Source organism: Coloeus monedula, assembly GCF_965178545.1.
Source record: "Coloeus monedula genome assembly, chromosome: 5".
NCBI lineage: Eukaryota > Metazoa > Chordata > Aves > Passeriformes > Corvidae > Coloeus > Coloeus monedula.
This window is the reverse complement of record NC_138785.1, coordinates 50,893,499-50,912,614: the sequence shown is the minus strand read 5'-3', so window position 1 is coordinate 50,912,614 and position 19,116 is coordinate 50,893,499. Positions and strand designations below refer to the sequence as shown.

Here is a 19,116-nt window from a genome sequence, read left to right as displayed (position 1 = left end):
TTTATGGATTCCTGACCAACCACTTATCAGGTCTAAAAATAATTTCTCAGTGAACTGAATTAAAACCAATGATTTTATGAAGCAGCATTTGAAGTATATATCTCTAAAGATGTTTCCACAAGTTTGGGCTGTTATTCATGTTATTGTTAGTCCATGTAAGATTCACCACAGTAATAATATTTTTGCAGTAAGTATTAATACTGTTGTTTCTGCTTAAGCATTTTACGTAAGTTATCCAAAAACCCCTTTCTGAATAATAGTTTATATAAAAAAAAGTATCCTTTTACCTTAGTCACTTCATTTTAAGTAGAAATGGCTTAGTGGCATTCCAATTTTATGTCTCTAATGATAGAAATTGTACTCTTTGTGGCACAAATTTGTTAATACACCGAAGCTGCTCTATTATTTATGCTATCAAGGTACCCTCAAGTCAGTAGTATTCCAACATAAAGTTCACTCTCTGTTGGAAAAGTGGTGGTGCAAAATTTGCACGTTCTTACTCAAGATATATTCTTACTTAACTGAAAAATATATGGGACAAAACAAATTTTAATGTGTTGCTTACAGAAGAGCCAAATAAAGTATTTTTGTACAGTTTCAGTGAAAAAGCTCATTAAACATCCTTACACATACTGAAACAGCAAGATACAACAGCAATGCTCTTCCTGAGCCTTCAATGGAAACAGTTTAAAAACCTTTTCAAATCATCATGGTAAAAACAAAAGGGATGGTATATTTTAAGACTGTATTATCATGTCCTACTTTTAAAGCACATTCTAAAGTATAATAAAAGTCTTTTAGGAACAATATTTAAAATTATTTCAATGTCAATGCCAATTTTTATGCTAATTTTCAGAAAACAGCTGAAAGTGCAAATTTATAATTTAAATAGAAAATTCCCATCCTAAGAATCTTCGACAGGAAAAAACCAAAAGGGCAAAGCCTTACAATATTAGTTGTAATTAAATGCACTCAATATGATGTCAACACAGTTCTAAAAAATGTGCAACAAATATATTCTAGCTGAAAAAACCAGCAATAAAAATTAGCAATATCATACTTCATAGAATCACAGAATTGGCGGGGGCTGAAAGGGACTTTAAAGATCATCCTAGTTCCAGCCCCACTTCCACTAAATCATGTTGCTCAGAATCCCATCCATCCTTGAACACTTCCACATCCACAACTTCTGTGAGCAACCTGTTCCAGTGCCTCATCACACTCACAGTAAAGAATTTCCTCTTAATATCTAAACTAAACCCACCCTCTTTCAGTCCTATTATGACAAGCCTTTATACAGTCTCATGGCTTTCTTGTAAGCCCTCTTCTTAGTAAATATTCAGATACTGATTGATTACAACACCTATTCAACAGAAGAATCCTGACCTGTTATCTGTGGAAGCTGAGACTTTTGTGTTGTAGTATTTCTAAGATGGGAGTGGACAGAGTGGAAAAGTTCCTGAGTTATCTTTCTCACTATTTCCCAGTTACCTTTTAATCAAGCAGTGATTTGTATCTTCTTAGGTTATTTTGGCATTTCACGAGAACAAATCCATTTTTCTGTCACAATAGAAAAAGGTTCTCCCTACACACTAGAATAAGAAAGTCTTATGTACATATTTTAAAAAGATGTAGAGGATATTCCTCGTCCATTTAACTACTTACTCTCCACTGGTAACTAGTTAATCCAGGCTTCTGAAATTTAGGAGACTCAAAAATGCTTACAAAAGTCGAATCAAATTTTTGTAGATGCAAGTAAGCCAGTTCATCAGACCATTTCTTTAGCAATGAATACTTTCTCCATAAAAGGTAAAATTTTGGCTGTATTACCTGAATTTAAATGCATTAAAAAATAATGGATGGAATAAAATCTTTAGAGATACTGAGTTGTGTAACATCCACTGATTTGCATATAAGGTGGATGCTTGTATCCTTCAGAAATACTGGTCTAAAAGTAACTTTGTGGAGAAGGAATAGATCTAAGAAAGACATTCTGGCAGGTAACTAAAAAGCTTTCATGGAGCCCTCATGACTACTTAACTGTGGGATAAAAAGCTAATTACAAAACCGATGGTGAAAACAGCAAGATCATTTTACCTATGTAAAAAGGGATTTGGAAGACATGCTGTGTGTAGAATGAGTGAAAAGCATCCTGCCTAGACAACTGAAGTTAAAGTAGCTGAATTGGGAATACAAGACAAGTCTGGTATACAAGACAAGGAATGCAAGTATGAAATACTAAAAAGGCAGGTTACCTTACTACTTCTTATCCACAAGATGTTCCCCTTTTAGCACCATCCAGTACTAATGTCTGCTTTCTTTTCTGCAACTCACTATTCTACAGCTTTTTCTCTTCGCAAAAGGGCACAGAGTATACACTGCTTCTGGCTCAAAGCTCAGCACACTGACAGATGAGTTGGGTTAATTTGGAGGAAGATCTTGCCCTTAATCTGTTTGAATGACCACTGTCACTGGAGAAAAGCATCTGTAACAATCAATTCACATGACCTTTAAAAGCAAGAGAACTTACTCTTGCAAGCACTAGCTAGGTCTTGCAGTGATGAAGGAAAAGCAAGCTCTAAAAGTAGGAATTGCCACCAGCTAGAGGGTTCTGCAGTACTTCCAGTGTGAAGCTGCTGCTACAAAGGCAGCATATAGAGCCTGATAGGAGATTGTATGCAGGTATCTCCCCTTCTGTAGCCCACCACACCAGACTAGGTGTTCCATGGGCTGGGATAAGCTTCCAGGCCTCTTGGCACCTCCCCTGTTCCTTGTTACCAGGGGAGATGAATCCAACTACAGACAAAACATTCTTGTGAAAGCTCTTACACTAGCTGGATACTTGCCCATTAAAAATGGTGGTTATCACCTTGGTATCATTTGATCTCATCTTGGTAAATCCTAGTAAGCTGATTCCCACTGAACTGGAGGAGGGATACAATAAGATTGAAGGGAAAGGGAACTAAAGCATCTTATAAAGTACTTTCTCAAAATTGAACCTATAGTAAAAGAAGTGGCTGTGTTTTTTCTGGTCTCTTTCTGTGCATAGCTTGGTAGGAAAAAAGCCTTCTTGGCTAAGCTTTTTGCCATGAAGATACTAAAAGAACAGCCATCCAAAGAAAAGAAAGAACTGGAAAATCAAGTATCAGCAGTTTTGGCTTTTTTTCAGACTTCACAAAACTCATGAAAATGAAGACAAGAAAAGAAAGCTCTAGTTCAGCCAAATGGCACTAATGAATTGGAAGGGGGGCAAAGGGGGATTTTGTCATCTCACACATTCAGTGAGTGCTTTCTATGAGTCCAGCTGGGGTTAAAAAGTCTGAAATACTTTAGTAAGCGCACACCTTTACATGTAGAAAACGTCCAGTTTTACCTTCTCCCTTTTCAAATTATCTGCCTGGTGCGTGAAGGAGGATGTAACAAGGGAATTCTTGTGGAGTCTTAAGTTAAAAACTTTTCTTACCTCATATAGGTTAATCAAATTAGTTTGCTCTGGACTGGCATCAAATACAAAGCCAGCTTGTTATATTCAATTTCAGAAAATCCTAGACAGATTTTTTCTGTTTGTCCCTATGCTACTGTGCAGCTTTTACAGAATTTAGTTTTTCATTTTTGTACTTAGGCCCTGTTTATGGCTATAACAGAAAATGATGCAGGTTTGAACTCATTTTGTTCCAACCTATTTCCTTCTTGTTTGTGAATTAACTGTTAACACAGGCCAAAGTGACACAATTAAAATTGTACCTCAGGTTTTTTCTATACATAAGAACCAGAAACCAGTCATCTACAAAGAAATACATCAGCTAAAGCTTTTGGTAAAAACCTGTATGTCAGCATATGAAAAAACCCACAGGCTCAGTAGACCTGAAGGTCCTTCACAGATGCCTTTCATTTGTACAGCTTTTGAAAAATAACCTTTTGTCTTTGATACATGTATAAAGCTTAAAATATTTAGCGTTTTTTTTCTGACAATGTTCTACAGATTTTTACTGTACCTCTTGCCATGCACAACTGCCCCAGGATCCTCAGACTTTGCTTCCAACTCCTGAACTTCATCTACTAGTGTCTTGTAAGTAGCTCTCTTTACTCTGTAAGTACATACAAAATACTGCCAGATTTACTCTTCTTGAAAGCAGAACAACAGATAGTTTTAACACTTATATAAAGATTCAATTTATAAATTCATTTCCCCAGACTTAAAACTAAGCATTACATGGAGAAATATCGAAAACCAAAGCTGAAGAATGAATTTTATCAGCTGTTCTTGCAAATTAGAAACAAAAATATTTATTAATAAAATACTACAATTATTGAAACATTTAAAATACTACTAAATTTCGTAATAAGGTTTTTCAAAAACAAAGATGGCAAAAAAATAATTTTATATAATCACCAGAATTGATCTTAATTTTTTTTTTTATTACATTAGCAATTAGAATACACACTTAGAAGTCAGTACTTCCTTCTGTAAACACTGGCATTTTTGTACTCACACTTTGTATACTATATCAAGAAGTAAAGCTGTCATAGGAATACACAGGAGTCCCATCCAAAACACTCCAGAGCTGAACATCATAGCTGCCTGAAGAGAAAATGCACAAAATGCGGTGTCAGGACAAGAACTAGAAAAGATTTTACAAATTTCATGTAGTTAGTTGAGGCTATCAAAAGCAAATTAAAATGAACCATTCTAGTCTGACTAAGGTGAAATAGAACTTGAACTCCTTTCTAAAATTGCCTGAGTTGCAATATAAATCCAGTAAATAGTAAGCACTATTTCATGTCGAGAGGCTGGTAGAAAGATACACTGCTTAGCTCTTTGCAGGGGGGAATCACCCGTCTGCAGTGCTGCTCTATACCACTATGTTGATTACAGGCATTCCCATTAAAATCAGATTTATCAAAAATTCACCCTTTCCCAACTTTGTAAACACAGTTTTCCCCAACATTATGAGCAGAGTTTTCCAGTCTGCAATCGACTCTAATAGGATGTAATGGTTTCTGACCCTTCATATGGATACTGGACACTGTTACAATCATTCTGCAATATAACTTGGATCAAAGTTAGCTCCCACAGAACTCGTTGTACCACAGTTCCCACACTGCCACAGACTCCGGTTAAACAGACTGCTAAAAAATGAGAGTTAAGGAAACAGCTATTTATGTAATTATGAAAGTATGCAACATATTGTTAAATGAAGATCTAATACATTAATGCATAGCAAAATATTTGAAAACCCTGTAATTGTTTTTATCTGTGTATTTTTTTTTCTATACACTGCTATATGTAATACATAGGAATTTCTTCTGTTCATAACTTGGTCTGTAGAATTACTAAAAACTAAAATGTACTGAATGGCCAAAATAAACATCATAATATATGGACATCAAAGGAAAAAAGTCTTTACCCTTGTAATTCATGTTCAAATATCTACATCAATAATATTGTGGATGTAAGGAGTATGATAAATACTTACTGAAGCACGTTACTAGAAGCTTGACTGCAGTCAGTATTAGAAATACTTTTATAATGTAATTACATTGTAGAGAGGTTGAAAGTAACATGACTCCACAACAATATCCTTTCAAATCCTTTGTTTCATTACTTAGAGACCAATTTCTTTCAAAGGTTAAGTCACAGTATGTAAAACAAATAAGCTGAAATTTTACTAGCTTTAATTAGCAGAGCAAGCTTGCAGTAGGCAGCTTGCAGCAGCTGAAGTCTAATTTCTCAACATGCGTACATGAACATTTTAGAATTATACTCAATATGTCAATATATAAAAATACAAGTGAATTATTTTCAGAAAAGAACCCTAATTCTCATATAAGCAAAAAGTTCTATTTACCTTGTTTTTGCATCCAAATCCCCAATGACATTGATTCGTTGGAAAGCATTAGAATTTATTTTAACTAAAAATATGGTAAACTTTCCATGGCTATGTTAAAAGGACATAGATATTGCCCTGATATTCTACTAACTATTTCTGCCAACAGCTGTCAGCAAAGGTGTAAACACTGAGCAGTGGCAAGTTCAAAATGAAACAATTCACATTTTTAAAAGAGAAAAAAAAGAGAAAATTTTATATCAGGAAGTGAAGGAAATGTATTAGTGAAGAAAATGTATTAGCAGTCACTTTTTAAGCCAAACCTGACTTTTGACATACTTGATGAAATACTCATTTTCTAGAACAGGAGCTAATAGGAAATGTCTATCACAAATGCATTTTTCAAGACATTTTATAATTAAGTAGCAATTAGATAGACGGTTCCCATAAAAACAAGAAAAAAGCACAAAAATACAACTTGAACTAATTACAATTGTTAGTTCCTGTTATTAACAACGTTTTTTAATTTATAAGGACATAGCAAAGAGCTGTCCTTGTGTTAGCCTCCCGGTATTAAATGTTTGCTGGTGAAACAGCAAAAGTGATAATGTAGGTCTTAGGATGTTAATTCTGACCATTGTAATGCTAACTATGAATGAAGGAACAACTGGCGCCTACTATTCACTCCATCCAGCCTTTGGCTTTACAAATGAACAACATGAATTGGGGTAAAAAAAAAAGTTTTTCTGCGTCATATTTGAAAGCCTGTCAGATTTTTTTTCTTTTTACAGAGTTAATCCAAACCTAAAAGATTTAAAGCCGACATTCGCGTTAAAGACAGAGGCCCTCTTTGTATTTTTTGGACGAAGAGGGGAAAAAATAAAATCCCACAGAGGTATTTCCTTCCTTTCTGTACAAGAAAGCTCCCCCCTCACTCTGTAGAAAACATTTTTGTCTCTAACTTTTCACATCTCTCTACACATAGGCAGGTCATCTGGGAAATGGCAAACCAATCCTTTTCAGACAATGGCACTAACAGGAGCAGCCTGTTCTGGGGACGGACTCTGGCTGCCTCTGTTTGTGGTTTACAAATTGTTCCTAATGTGAGAGATTTGTGGTCTATGCCAAGTCTTCCCCCTTTAGGCCTTGTGAAACCAAATGGAATCTGCCACAAAAGTGGCTCCCAGGGGAATTCAGAAGTAATCCAAAATGAGAGCTGGGAAGCCCAGTTTATTGTAGGACTTACAAATCCTGCAGGGAAGATAGATAATTTGTTCTATGTGTAGCTCATGCCCAATATTACAACTTTCTAAAATAAATTAACATTGTTTTTTAAGTTTAGATTTTTATATAGGTTCTCATTTTTCAAAAAAGAAAAGAAATCTGAGAAATGCTCCTTTTCATGACTTAGTGGCAGATAAGAAATCCTGGCTGCACAACATTTTTAATGCACTGCTGAAGATGTAGTGTTAGGAAATTACATTTCAGAATGAACGGAGAATATTTGCTTTTTCCTCATTATGAAATGATCTGCCAAACCAGCTAGCTCAGATTTTAAAAAGCCTTTTAAAAATAAGAAGAGAAAAGATGAAAACAGTGGTAAAATTCTTGCTGTAGAAAAGCTTACCCTTTTCAGTTTATCTATTTCAGGTATCATCTAGGTACATATCTTCTTCCTCTAAACTACAAAGATATAAAATACCTCAACAGCATCAAATTAGCAAAAGTTTCTCCTCTCAACATACAGCAAAAACTTCATTAGTAGTAGTTATGTGCATGTGTTTGCCTTCATATGTGCTAAAGTACTTACTGTTGTAGTATTAAAACCGATCTGCATTAACTTCCAGTGCAATGAAGTTCCTACAAGTAAGTTCTTGTACTGCCTCTAGTCTTTCTTTGCTATGTAGAGTTTAAAAAACATCTTTTAGCTACTTTTAATTAAGAACTGTGTTCCTCAGAATTCCAAAGAATTAAGTTCCTCTCTATTAGGATCACTGGTTATTAGGTACATTAACCAAGACAGACCACTGGAAGCAAAAAAGGTAAATTGGGCAGTTCAAAGATCAGCTCTGCTGTTCTTGCTCGAGAGAATGAGAATGTAACTACTGAATATGGAGAAGGATCTTTAAAGTGTATCTGGGAATAGCAGATTCTGGCTCACAAATAAATGTCTACCACCAGCCTGAGTACAACTAAACTGTGACAGTTTGAGGAGTCAAAATGGAAACTACTTATCAGGAATCAAACAGAAAAAGAAAAACCCCTTAGACAAATACTTTTGATTCCTGAAGTGAAAGAAAAAAAGCAAACTTTAAATAATTAAATAGTTAAAATATGTTAGTATTGGAATGGTAACATAATTTTAGGCTCTCAGGGAAGGACAGATGACCAAAAATGGGTATGTTTTAAGGGATGAATACTGATTCACTTAAAAAAGAAAAAATCAATAAATCACTGAATTTTTTTGAAGTAATAATATTCTCCACACACTGAAACATTTTATTTCTCTAAACAAGAGGTTCGCATAGGTGTAGAAAGGAAGACACATACAGATCGCTGATTATTGTTTTGCAAAGACTCACAGGTCTGAAAAGACAAGCTGGGAAAACTTGGAAGGGAGATGAAAATGTGCTGAAACTGTAGGATAATGCCTGTAGGGACCTTCTGCTGAGAATGGGTTTTAGAAATATTTTGGATCATGAAGGAAAAGCCTAACTTTTATTGTTGAACTATTTCAAAGTTCTTGAAAACTGTACTTCAAACATGCTCCATAATCAAGGAATAAACCCTTGCTGAAAATTTAGTACACCAGTTATTCCCCATGAAATGAAGACACAGAATCTGGATAATATTTTAATCTAGACTGGTAAAAAAGCAGTGCAAAAGCAAAAAAAAAAAAAAAAGAGAGAGAGAAAAAGAGAGAAATAAATTACAGCACAAGTACCCTAGATATTAGTCATTGAAGAATGACTATATCCCACAAATTTTGTGATAATGAAGTGGGAATTGATAGACTTTGGTATCTGCTTACCATACAGAACTCAAAGCAATTTTTAGAAATAGAGACTGCCAACTCTGTTATCTGCCAGGTTCCCTTCAAAGCATGGCACAGTAATTCTCTTGTTTTGAAGAATTTAGAGAAATAATTACTTCCCAAATTTTAGGGGCATTATTTATGACTCTCCCTGCTAACATTGAGGAGAAGTCCCATAGCAATTTTTCTTAAATATACAACCGTTTAAATTTATTGTGCTGTATTCTGCAAAAGCTATTAAACTAACACTCAGCTGTTTTTTAAAAATGCAAGAGACAAGTATCCATTAATAGCACCTTTTACAGCTGGAGGGACAACACAGCAGGGTGCAAAAGCTGTAAGATCCTCATAGAGAAGCTGTTGATGTATGGGCTGGATGAACAGACTGTGAGATACACTGAAAACGGACTGACTGGCAGTTGGTGATCAGTGGCAGTCTGGCTGGAGGCCAGCAAGTGAAAGTGTACCCCAGGGGTCAATACTGGGTCCAGTTCCATTTAACATCTTCATTAAAGGTCTGGATGAGAGGAAAAGTGTACCCTCAGGATGTCTGCTAATGACACAAAACAGGGCGAAGAGTGGCAGATGCACTAGAGGATTGTGTTGCCATCCAGAGAAGCCTCAAAAGGCTGAAGAAATGGGCTGACAGGAACCTCATGCAGTTGAACAAGGAGAAATGCAAAGTCCTGCACATGGGAAGGACATTCCCCAGGTACCAGTGTATGCTAGGGACCATCCATCTGGAAAGCAGCTTGGCAGAAAAGGACTTGATCCCAATGGACACCAAGTTGAAAATGAGCCAGCAATGGACCCTTGTGACAAAGAAAGGGAACGGTATCTTTGGCTTCATTAGATAAAGTATTGGCAGCAGAGGGGAAGGCAGGTCCCCTCTACTCAGCATTGGGGCCACATCTAGGGAAGTCTCCAGTTTTGGGCTCCCCAGTACAAGAAACACAGGTGTACTGAAATTAGTCCATACTGAAGCATCTCTCATACAAGAGAGAAACCTGAGATAGTTGGGACTATAGCCTAAGAGGAGGCTTAAGGGCATCTTATTGATGGAGACAGATTCCTGAGTGGAGGGTGCAAAGACAGTCAAGCTATTTCCAGCAAAGCCATCACAGCACAAGAGGCGAGGAGCACAAACTAAAACTTGAATCTGAACATCAAGAAAACCTTTCTTACTGTGAGGGTGACTGAACAGGGACACAGGTTGTTCAGAAATGTTGTAGAGTCTCCATCCTTGGTAATATTCAAAAGCTGTCTGGACATGGTCTGGGGCAACTTGGTGTAGGGTCAAAAGCATTAGACCAGATGACCTCCAGAGACCCGTTCAACTGTTCTATGATTGTATTCTATCCTACAAACTTTGCTTTGTAGGCTTTGCTCTACATTAGACTAAAACAAATTTCCACTTTAGGATCAGACTTTAGACAAACATCTTACTAGAGAGGACCTGTTCATTAGAGACTGAAGTATCTGGACAACTACATTTAAAAAAAAAGTTATTTAACTACATTTAAAAAAAAAGTTATTTGGGGTTTTCATGTAAAAAACCCCAATGCAGTAAAGGCATATCTAATATTTTAATAAGCATGATTCCATATAAGTAGGATACTTGGCATAATGCAGAGAGAAGCAATATTTAACAAACGAATACTGTCAATAGAGTATATTCTAATACATCTTTTCCACACAGTGCAGCTAAATCATCCCACAAGAAATATTACTGTTTTTCACAAGGCTTCTGCAAACCTCAATCAAATGATCTAAAATTCTGTAAAATACATGCTTGTACCTTAACTCCAATTTCCGTCAGTAGTTTTATAAATCCCCTGGGTCAGACAGAGCAGAAACAGATGGTGCTTTGGAGAACTTTACAGTGCATTGTCTACAGTACCACAATAAATTAAAAAGTTTTGTGGATACTGAACTGTTGCTTTAGTGTCAATGTCATACTTCTTATTCGAGTAAAGTATTATGATTCTAAGCTATCTTATTAATCATACCAGTGTAAAAAAAGGCCTAACAATTCAGAGCACATAACAATAACAAGGAGCTTTAGTAGTGTGAAATACACAACGGATTGATTTGTTTTTCACCCCTCCTCAATTACAGGTTTTCAACTCAGACCACAACTGGATTTTTTCAGGAAAGAGATAACCGTAACAGTTTAGAAATGTATCTATTATAATTTAAAAATCAGTCTGTTTTTTTTTAAGAGGACTTAAAGGAAAAGTAGACCTATTAACTGCAAGGGTGGAAGCATTAACGGAAGGTTCTAGCAGCTTTACAGCCTACTGACACGAGTGGAGACTGCTCTTAGTAGGTGATATAAGTTACAGAAATTTCATTAGTTAATGCAATTATTGCAAAAGGACTACATAGATATAAAAACATAGAACAATTTAATCACAGCTTCATTTATCTGTGCAGTCATAATCCACAATATGACAAAACATGGACAACAGGAAACTTCTGGTAATTCCCTGAATCACAGATTAAAAATGCATTTTGTTCAGTATCTTCTCTGTGTATTGAAGAATTTCAAAGAAAAAAGAAAATACACGTACAAAGAAATACCTTATCAAATATGAACAGACTTGGCATTTACTTTTAAAAACTTACGCCAAGTTCATCTGGCTTAAACAGAAAATACCATTAAGTTATTTAAAATATTTTGAAAGTATATTTAAATGATCTATTTGTTAATGTCATGCATAGAAGTATCAACTTAATTTGTATCAATGTAGTAGAAGGACAGACTCGGGCAGTTGATTTTTTCAAGTCCACAATAAAAATTTTCTTCTAGTCTGTAGTGACACCTTTTTTTGAAATTAAATGCAACTTGTTTAATGTAATGGGTCAAAACATACGGTGTTAAACCTAACCACAAAATGCTTACAAAGAATTTTATGTTAGTTTTTTTCCTTCCTTTCTTTTGTGAGCATCTTTATTTAAAAGCACAGTCTTTACTGGTAAAATATTAAGAAAATAACCAGTAAAGTTCCTTGTTCACATGATTCCATAGAAGACAGTACTGACAGACAACAAATGCATGAATAAACGTTTCTGCAGATGTAATGCAAATTGTAATATAATAAAGACTGTGTTACAGAGGCTGCAAAGTTGTTATAAAATCAGTGAAAGCTTCTGAAACATTTTCAGTATTTCTTTCTCTTAAGTGGTGCATCCCCATTCCTTCCCACAGAAATAGTGTTTTGCTACTACTACCAAAATTCTCCTTGCAGAAAAGGTATTTTAGTACTTTGTTTTAAGTAGGTAGAAGTTGAATTTCTATTCTTTTAGGGTCTGTATCTAAGACTAGAAGAATATAGTCTCTAATTTTTAGAATAAACTCAAGGAAAGTAATTTTTAAATGAATGATTTTAAAGTACAAGCAAAATAATAGGAAAGTAAACAGTAAGTTCAGCCTAATTAATGCTAAAATATTTATGTCTTGTTGCAGCTAAAAGACTAATGAAGTTGGTTTGCTACAGTACCTGAACTAGCTACAGATACTATACTACATAATTAATTACTTAGGTTATCACCCCTTTTTATCACATACCCTTCTTCAGTTTTATGGCCTATTTTTCCATTTTCTTCAGCTTCATAAAGCCCATTGCTTCTCTTGTAGTTTTCATCCATTTTTCCCGCTAGCCTGTGTCTGCCAAAAGACCATGGTGAACTGACAGTTTTCATCTGAACATCATCAATCATGGAAAACGAATGAAGGTTTTTTTTCACTTGGAACTTTATTTCTTTAAGAAAAAAAACCCCACAACTGGAATAGAAACTGTTTTAAGGTTGACAAGATGTAACTGGTTTCAGAATTTTAATATGGAAACATGTTTCAGCTACTATAACCCAGATGCCTAGTATCAATCTCTAACAGATAATCAGCTACAGAACTACCAGTCATTCAGATCAGGAGAACACTTGTGCCAGATACCTTACTTATGTGAGTCCAAAGTCAAATTTCAACTCTTCTGGTGCACTACCTATTTGGCAACAAGTTACCACTACTTACAGGATTTAGGATTACTGTACCATGGAGAGCCATGCAGTTCCCACACTGGGAGAAATAGTACTATATGGGTGGATAAGTTGGGCTAGTGCAGGTCTACTAGTCTTGAAAAACCAGAAAACAAATTGTTTCAGCATTCTGGATGAACTGGACATTTTGGATCCCTGTGTGTTTTTGTTCTGGGAAAACTCAGAGCAAAAGAGAGAGACAGAAAAATGTACCTGACTATACTATTAGGAACATGCCAAGGAAAGGGGTCTAGTGACCTGGACAACAAAGAAAAAATGCTGTAACTGTCATAATTTTTCATTTCAGTGTATTTTCTTTTTGAGTATGGCATTCTGCAATCTTTCCTTCTGTGATACCAACATACAGCAACCTACATGTAAAAGCCAACTTTAATTATCTTCTGTACAATTGGAATGATACACAAAAAGATGGAAAACATAGTGTAACAAGTCAGGAAAACTTGCAAAAATATGTGACGTATTTGTTTCTTTGTTGAATAAGTGATTGGGTGATGCTTTGATAGTAAAAGATGAACACAGACCAACAACTCTACTGCTTTAACTTTGGGCCACTAGCTTTAGTGCTCAAACATAAGAGTGTTTTAGCAGCATGAACAGACTTTTCTTCTGTTACAACTCTATTTTATCTCAAGACATTACCTTGCAGTGTTCTCCATTGAAACACATTTATCAGAGTTGAATATTTTATAGGAATGGATACAAAAAAAAGTTTCAAAATATTTAGATGAAAACCTTCCCCTGCATCTAATGAATGAGTTTTCCATCACCTCCATATGCTTTTTCTCTCCCCTTCGAGAGCACTAGAATTTTATTTTCTTGGAACAGAACCAGTAATAAGCAGGAAGAATCTTATTATTTTCATGACATTAATATGAAGAAAGACTGAATCCTTATTAGAATTTTTCATGAAGTTCTTTTCTATTTCAAAGAAGACAAGAAAAAGATGTTTCTAGAAGACATCGTCTAGCTGGGACTTAATTGCTGGAATGTCATGTCAAGAATACTGACTGGAAAGACTATAAACCTACTGAGACAGAATTGTTGTTATGAGCTCTAAGAAGAAGAAAGAGAATACCTTTAAGCTTTCTAAGGACTACAGATATATAACCTATAAATCTGAAGTTTATTAAAAAGGGGGCATTTTTAATGAACACATTTGGGACAAAAAATGCATAATGTCCCCTTCAGCATAATTTAACAGATCTGACCAGCTAAAATGGACAAAAAGCTGAGAAGTAGATGTCAGCTTTTGACACAGTCATTTAACTTTTGCCAAATGTAGTTGGATGAATTTGAAGAAATTAAACAACCAGTATTTGCACATGCAAGCAGAGTTGCTTATATGGATTTGTTTCTGTCATATCACAATCTCTTGCACAGTTAAATCTGTGAATCTTTTAGTTTGAGTACTTATGGAAGGCCTGATTTGCTACAAAGAAACTCAGTGAATTCTTCCCTGCCAGAGACCACTCAGTCAGTACAGTGGCTTCCAGGAAAGCAGTCAAAAATCTTGCTTCCAGTCTGAGCTGCAGTACGCATCCACAGGACTTTTAGCCACACAGAGTGCAGTGCAAAATGCTAGACCAGAGCTTTGAACATAAGCTTTAATGGTCTATGATACATTTAGAAGACTTTATTCTGACATCACAGACATTGAAATATATTCTTAGTAAGGAAACAAAACCAACCTCAGTCAACAACTTCTCCCTTCAAACAAGTTCATGCACATACACCAAAACTACGATATACACAGTATATGAATAAGCAAACATACGAACAAAATAAGACTACCCATTTTAAGCACAAATAAAGTTCTACCACAACAAATAAATGATTTTAGGTTCATAAATCAGACTACTTTGGCACAATGTTGAATTCAAACTCCAAGAGAATTATTTTTGTAGACAGCTACATCTCTTTAACAAAGAGCCATTTCTACAAGACCACGGGAATTACATTCCCTCAAAAATGTGTTTTCACAGCAGCTTCAGAGTCTGAAAATGTACTAACTAAAACATGGTTATTTCAATAGTGAAGTAGCCACCCTTATGTCATAACAGGTATAACGCATCATTTTGTTCCAACTATGCTTATCACCATGAAAGTTCAGCTGTCTTAAAAACCATAAAATCTCTAAAACCACCAAATTCCAAAAACATTCTGTTTCTTCAATAAAATACAGTGTATATGAAGAAAAATGCTGAAGTATGAGAGCTTCAATTACTTTAATTTACAATACTGCACAGAATTAGTTTTGAGTAGTGAAGGCAATGTGGTAATGAACAAAACCTACATATATACACAGATAAGATATTATAATAGTGAGGAAAACCAGCTAGAAATTGTGTAATTTAAAATTCTTTCCCTTAGGTGTCCAAGTACTTAAGGTAATGCCTCGTGTTGTCCATTATAATGTAGTGGTTACAGAAATGCCTACATACGATTTTTTCCTGTAACTGTTTATATAGGAGGCTGGATTTATGGGTCTTAATTACTTTCAAGTGAGGGAGAGAGATGCACCTGCATTTCCCACATCCTGCATAAATTTTTAAATTGCTGAATTATATCACAATAGTGGTGGAGTTAAAGGGACTCTCTCTTTCACTGGTGTAAGGCTTGATTTAGTTGATACTCTTTGAGAACCATTAGAAGAGTATCTTTCTGACACAAGCAGGTATTTTCAGTTTCTGATTCCCACTGAGAATGCACACCACGCTTCTCAGCTCAGGAGGTACTGGTCATGCCCAGAAGCAGACATTAGTGTCTGTGAAATTAAGACTTCAGATGTTTCTGGAACTGAATGGTATTGAGAATGTGGGACTGCAGTTCCAGTTAAATCAGATAAGGCAGCAAATAAGCATCTTTTATGGATTCAATCCAATTTGGAATATTCAGAGCAGGTTTACACAAGTGGGATTACAAATGAATGAGAAACCACTAATTACTGTCAAAAGGTTAAAGATACACTACAATAATGCATTCCAAGCAGTGCATTAATAGAAAAGGAAGTGTGCATGACAAGCAGCTCATGTAATGTTATGGCACCTCAAATTTTTTTGAGGCATTTCACAGTTTAAAGTACTTGGCAGATTAGTAAAATTCAAGATGAAAAACAGCCTTAACCAGGCTACTACTGGTTACTTCATTATAAAAAAAAGCTCCAGGAAAATAAGCTCTATAATTCTGAGTACTGCATTTGGTAAGACTTTTCTTTAGAAAATTAAAGCTTACCTAAGAACTGCAGAGCAGCTTACCTGTCTACATTTTCTCATTAGAGCACATACTCACAGCCTGTTAGCTGACCTGCATTTTCACAAGGGTAAAAATTGACTGTATTTTAAATAAGCATGGCTACCATACTGAAGGTATAAAAGACAGAATGACATATGCACCTCTAGCAAGCAGAAGGATCCAGTAAAGATTAGGTCTGTGCTACAGACTGAAACAATATTTTTTTCACACATTTGGGTATTAGTTAAAATATATTTTTACCTCTCCTGACATATCAGGTGCCATAGGAATGACTGGCCACAAAGAAGAGTAGATTCCAAAAAACACTACCCAAAGTGCAATGCTTCCCCAGATAGCTATATGGCTGAACTGTTAAAACAAACAAACAAAAGAACAATTATTACAAATGCATTATAACATAAAATAACATCTTTGCTACTTAGTACTTACAATGCTATTTTGATATATTGGATTAAATTTCCAATGCCTTGTATTACTTTAACTCTACTACTTCACTTAGCTATTTCTTAAAGGAAAATGATACTGTCAGCAGCATTATTACTGCATTTTAAGCCAGTTTAAATTCAGTTACAGTAAGTCCAGAGTAATTTGATTTTTATAGGTTAAGTATTAAATTTGTCCTAGTTTTCAATATTGAGCATTATTTTTTTATATGTGGATATTCTGTCCTTCCACACACAGTAACCACAGTTTGCTATTGTGTGGGCTGACAAACTGTTAAAGGATGCAATATAATAAGTAAGAAGAAAACAATACAATTATTCATCCATCGTATTGCACAGAACATTTGAGAATATGGTAAAGACATTTGCTTACCAAAGTCCAATATGAGGTCTCTAATCCAGCCTTCAAACACACAGTCAGAACCACAAACTTAAGGAGAGAAAGACAGAGAGAGAATTCTTAATATGGGAATCTTAACATACAGAAATTATTAGTTTGGCTAAACTTTTAGGAGAAGACAAGAAAAAGTAAATAGCCAGTAGAAAATTTAAGGATACACCCCAGTAATGAGCGAATAATAGAACACTAAGAATTACCAGCTTCCATTAATAATGGCCACTCACTTGATTTCGAAAACTCATCTTTTGTGTTAGAAATCTTATCCTTGCTTCTCAGAACTCTCTAAGTCTGGCTATTACCAAGTTGTTAGCATCTTTATTGATGGCATTTTGGTTACACAGAAAGGTTTGTGGAAAGTGTAGTAGTCCTCTTCAGTAGAGACTGAAGACCCTCTAATAACAGACAGGATGAGTAAAACTTTCCACACCAAGACAGATTTAGAAGACACAGATGCTGGACTGAAAGCCTGCAATTGTTCAAGCTTATGTTAGTCTAAACTTAAAAAACAACCAGAAGTTTTATTCACTTCATTACTAAATTACTCATCTGCACCAAACCCTGTAAAGCCAGAGTCAGATGTTGGTAATCTAAGACCTATGTTCTGCATACAAGTAACATGCTGAAGTCTGTTACGTCATTTTCATTATTCCCTCTGATCTTTACTCTTCTTATCTTTACACATTTTATAGAGCAGTCTCTGAAAATATCAGATTTGTAGGACATGCTCCATTTTAGCTTACAGAGGAGCAAGAGGAGAAAGTTTATAATCCCACACCAAGGACTAATTGATAAATGAAAATTGTTTATCTCCTTCCTTTGAAATTCACTCAGAGAAGTTTTCTGTTTTCCAAAGAAATAGTTATTACATTTTTTAACTCACTTGTGAATGTATATCACAAGTTCTGCTTTATCTGGAATCTGAAGAACTAGAGGCTGAAAAAAGGAGTCATAAAGACCAAGCTCCAACTCTAACAGCTAAAGTTTAAATTCTAGTGTGTTGAACAAGTTGGCAGCACTGATTGTCAGTGAGTTTGTTTGTGTTTGAACTTCAAACAGCCTCCGAAATTCAGAAGAAATGTACTTCCATCAGAAGCTGAAAGCAACTAGTCAAATATGTATGACAAAACTTTCCCTATGTCTGGTGCACAGAGGGATACAAGTACTGCCAGAAAGCTTTCACCTATAAGCTTATACTTTCAATTCTGAAATCCCGAAATCTCCTATTTCAACTGTGCTATTAAGGACCAAAAAAAGAAAAAAAGAAAAAAGTCACAGCACCACAATTTCATTATCTAAAACATGTGTGAAATCCAATTAGAAGAAAATTGAGGATTATTATAATTTGCTTGGTCTATCCAGTTTGGGTTCTGTATTTGGATGTGTGAAAAAAAATTAATTATGGAAAAATAACCCAACAAAATCATTTGGTACACTTGTTTGCTACTTAGGTAAGTCATATGAAAAGAAACATCCTTTAGGATGAGATCAAACATTCCCGCTGCATAGACAAAATGTATACACAAAACAAACACTGCAGATCTCTGAGAAAGGAGATACACAGTGTGAGTATATAGCCTTTACTGACCTGTGATGGGATCATAACTGATACCCCTAACAAAATCACCAACTCTGCACAGCCACTCCCTCAGGAATATGGGGTTTACTGCTCCCTCCTCTGCTTGATCCAAACTTACAATAGTGCACTGAATCCTACCCAGGAAAAAAGAACTCAAACTGGTATTCTGTATAAAGACTGAGCTTTTTTTAAAAAAACCCCAAACCTCTCAAAAATGGTCATACAGATATTTTCACAGCACTATATTCCTATTTGAAATCTATGTTTAAAGAAATAGTTCCTGGACATGATATGAATATTTCTGATTTTATTTGTGGATCCAAAGAATCAAAACTATATCACTTTCTGAATTCTTTTCTTATTGGCTTTTGCAGAACTGATGACTGCAGACTTCTTAAAACCACATTAAAAACAGTATGAGGAATGAGAATTACCCTAGCCTCAGAATTTTGATATGACTGATGACTGTTACTGCACATACACTTCACATGCACGGATTTAAAAAAAAATAAAACTCTCCACCC

General features: G+C 35.2%; 1 protein-coding gene across 1 annotated transcript in view; it reads right to left on the bottom strand.

The window, feature by feature from the left end:
• ATP8A1 (ATPase phospholipid transporting 8A1) overlaps positions 1-19,116 on the bottom strand; it is a 108,148-nt gene that overhangs the window by 7,566 nt on the left and 81,466 nt on the right. Inside the window, exons 31-34 of the mRNA XM_082282285.1 lie at positions 16,990-17,046; positions 16,414-16,521; positions 4,494-4,582; positions 3,996-4,088 (exon numbers count right to left, since the gene is read on the bottom strand). Of these exons, the coding sequence (XP_082138411.1) occupies positions 3,996-4,088; positions 4,494-4,582; positions 16,414-16,521; positions 16,990-17,046 (347 nt within the window). The remainder of the gene's footprint in view (positions 1-3,995; positions 4,089-4,493; positions 4,583-16,413; positions 16,522-16,989; positions 17,047-19,116) is intronic.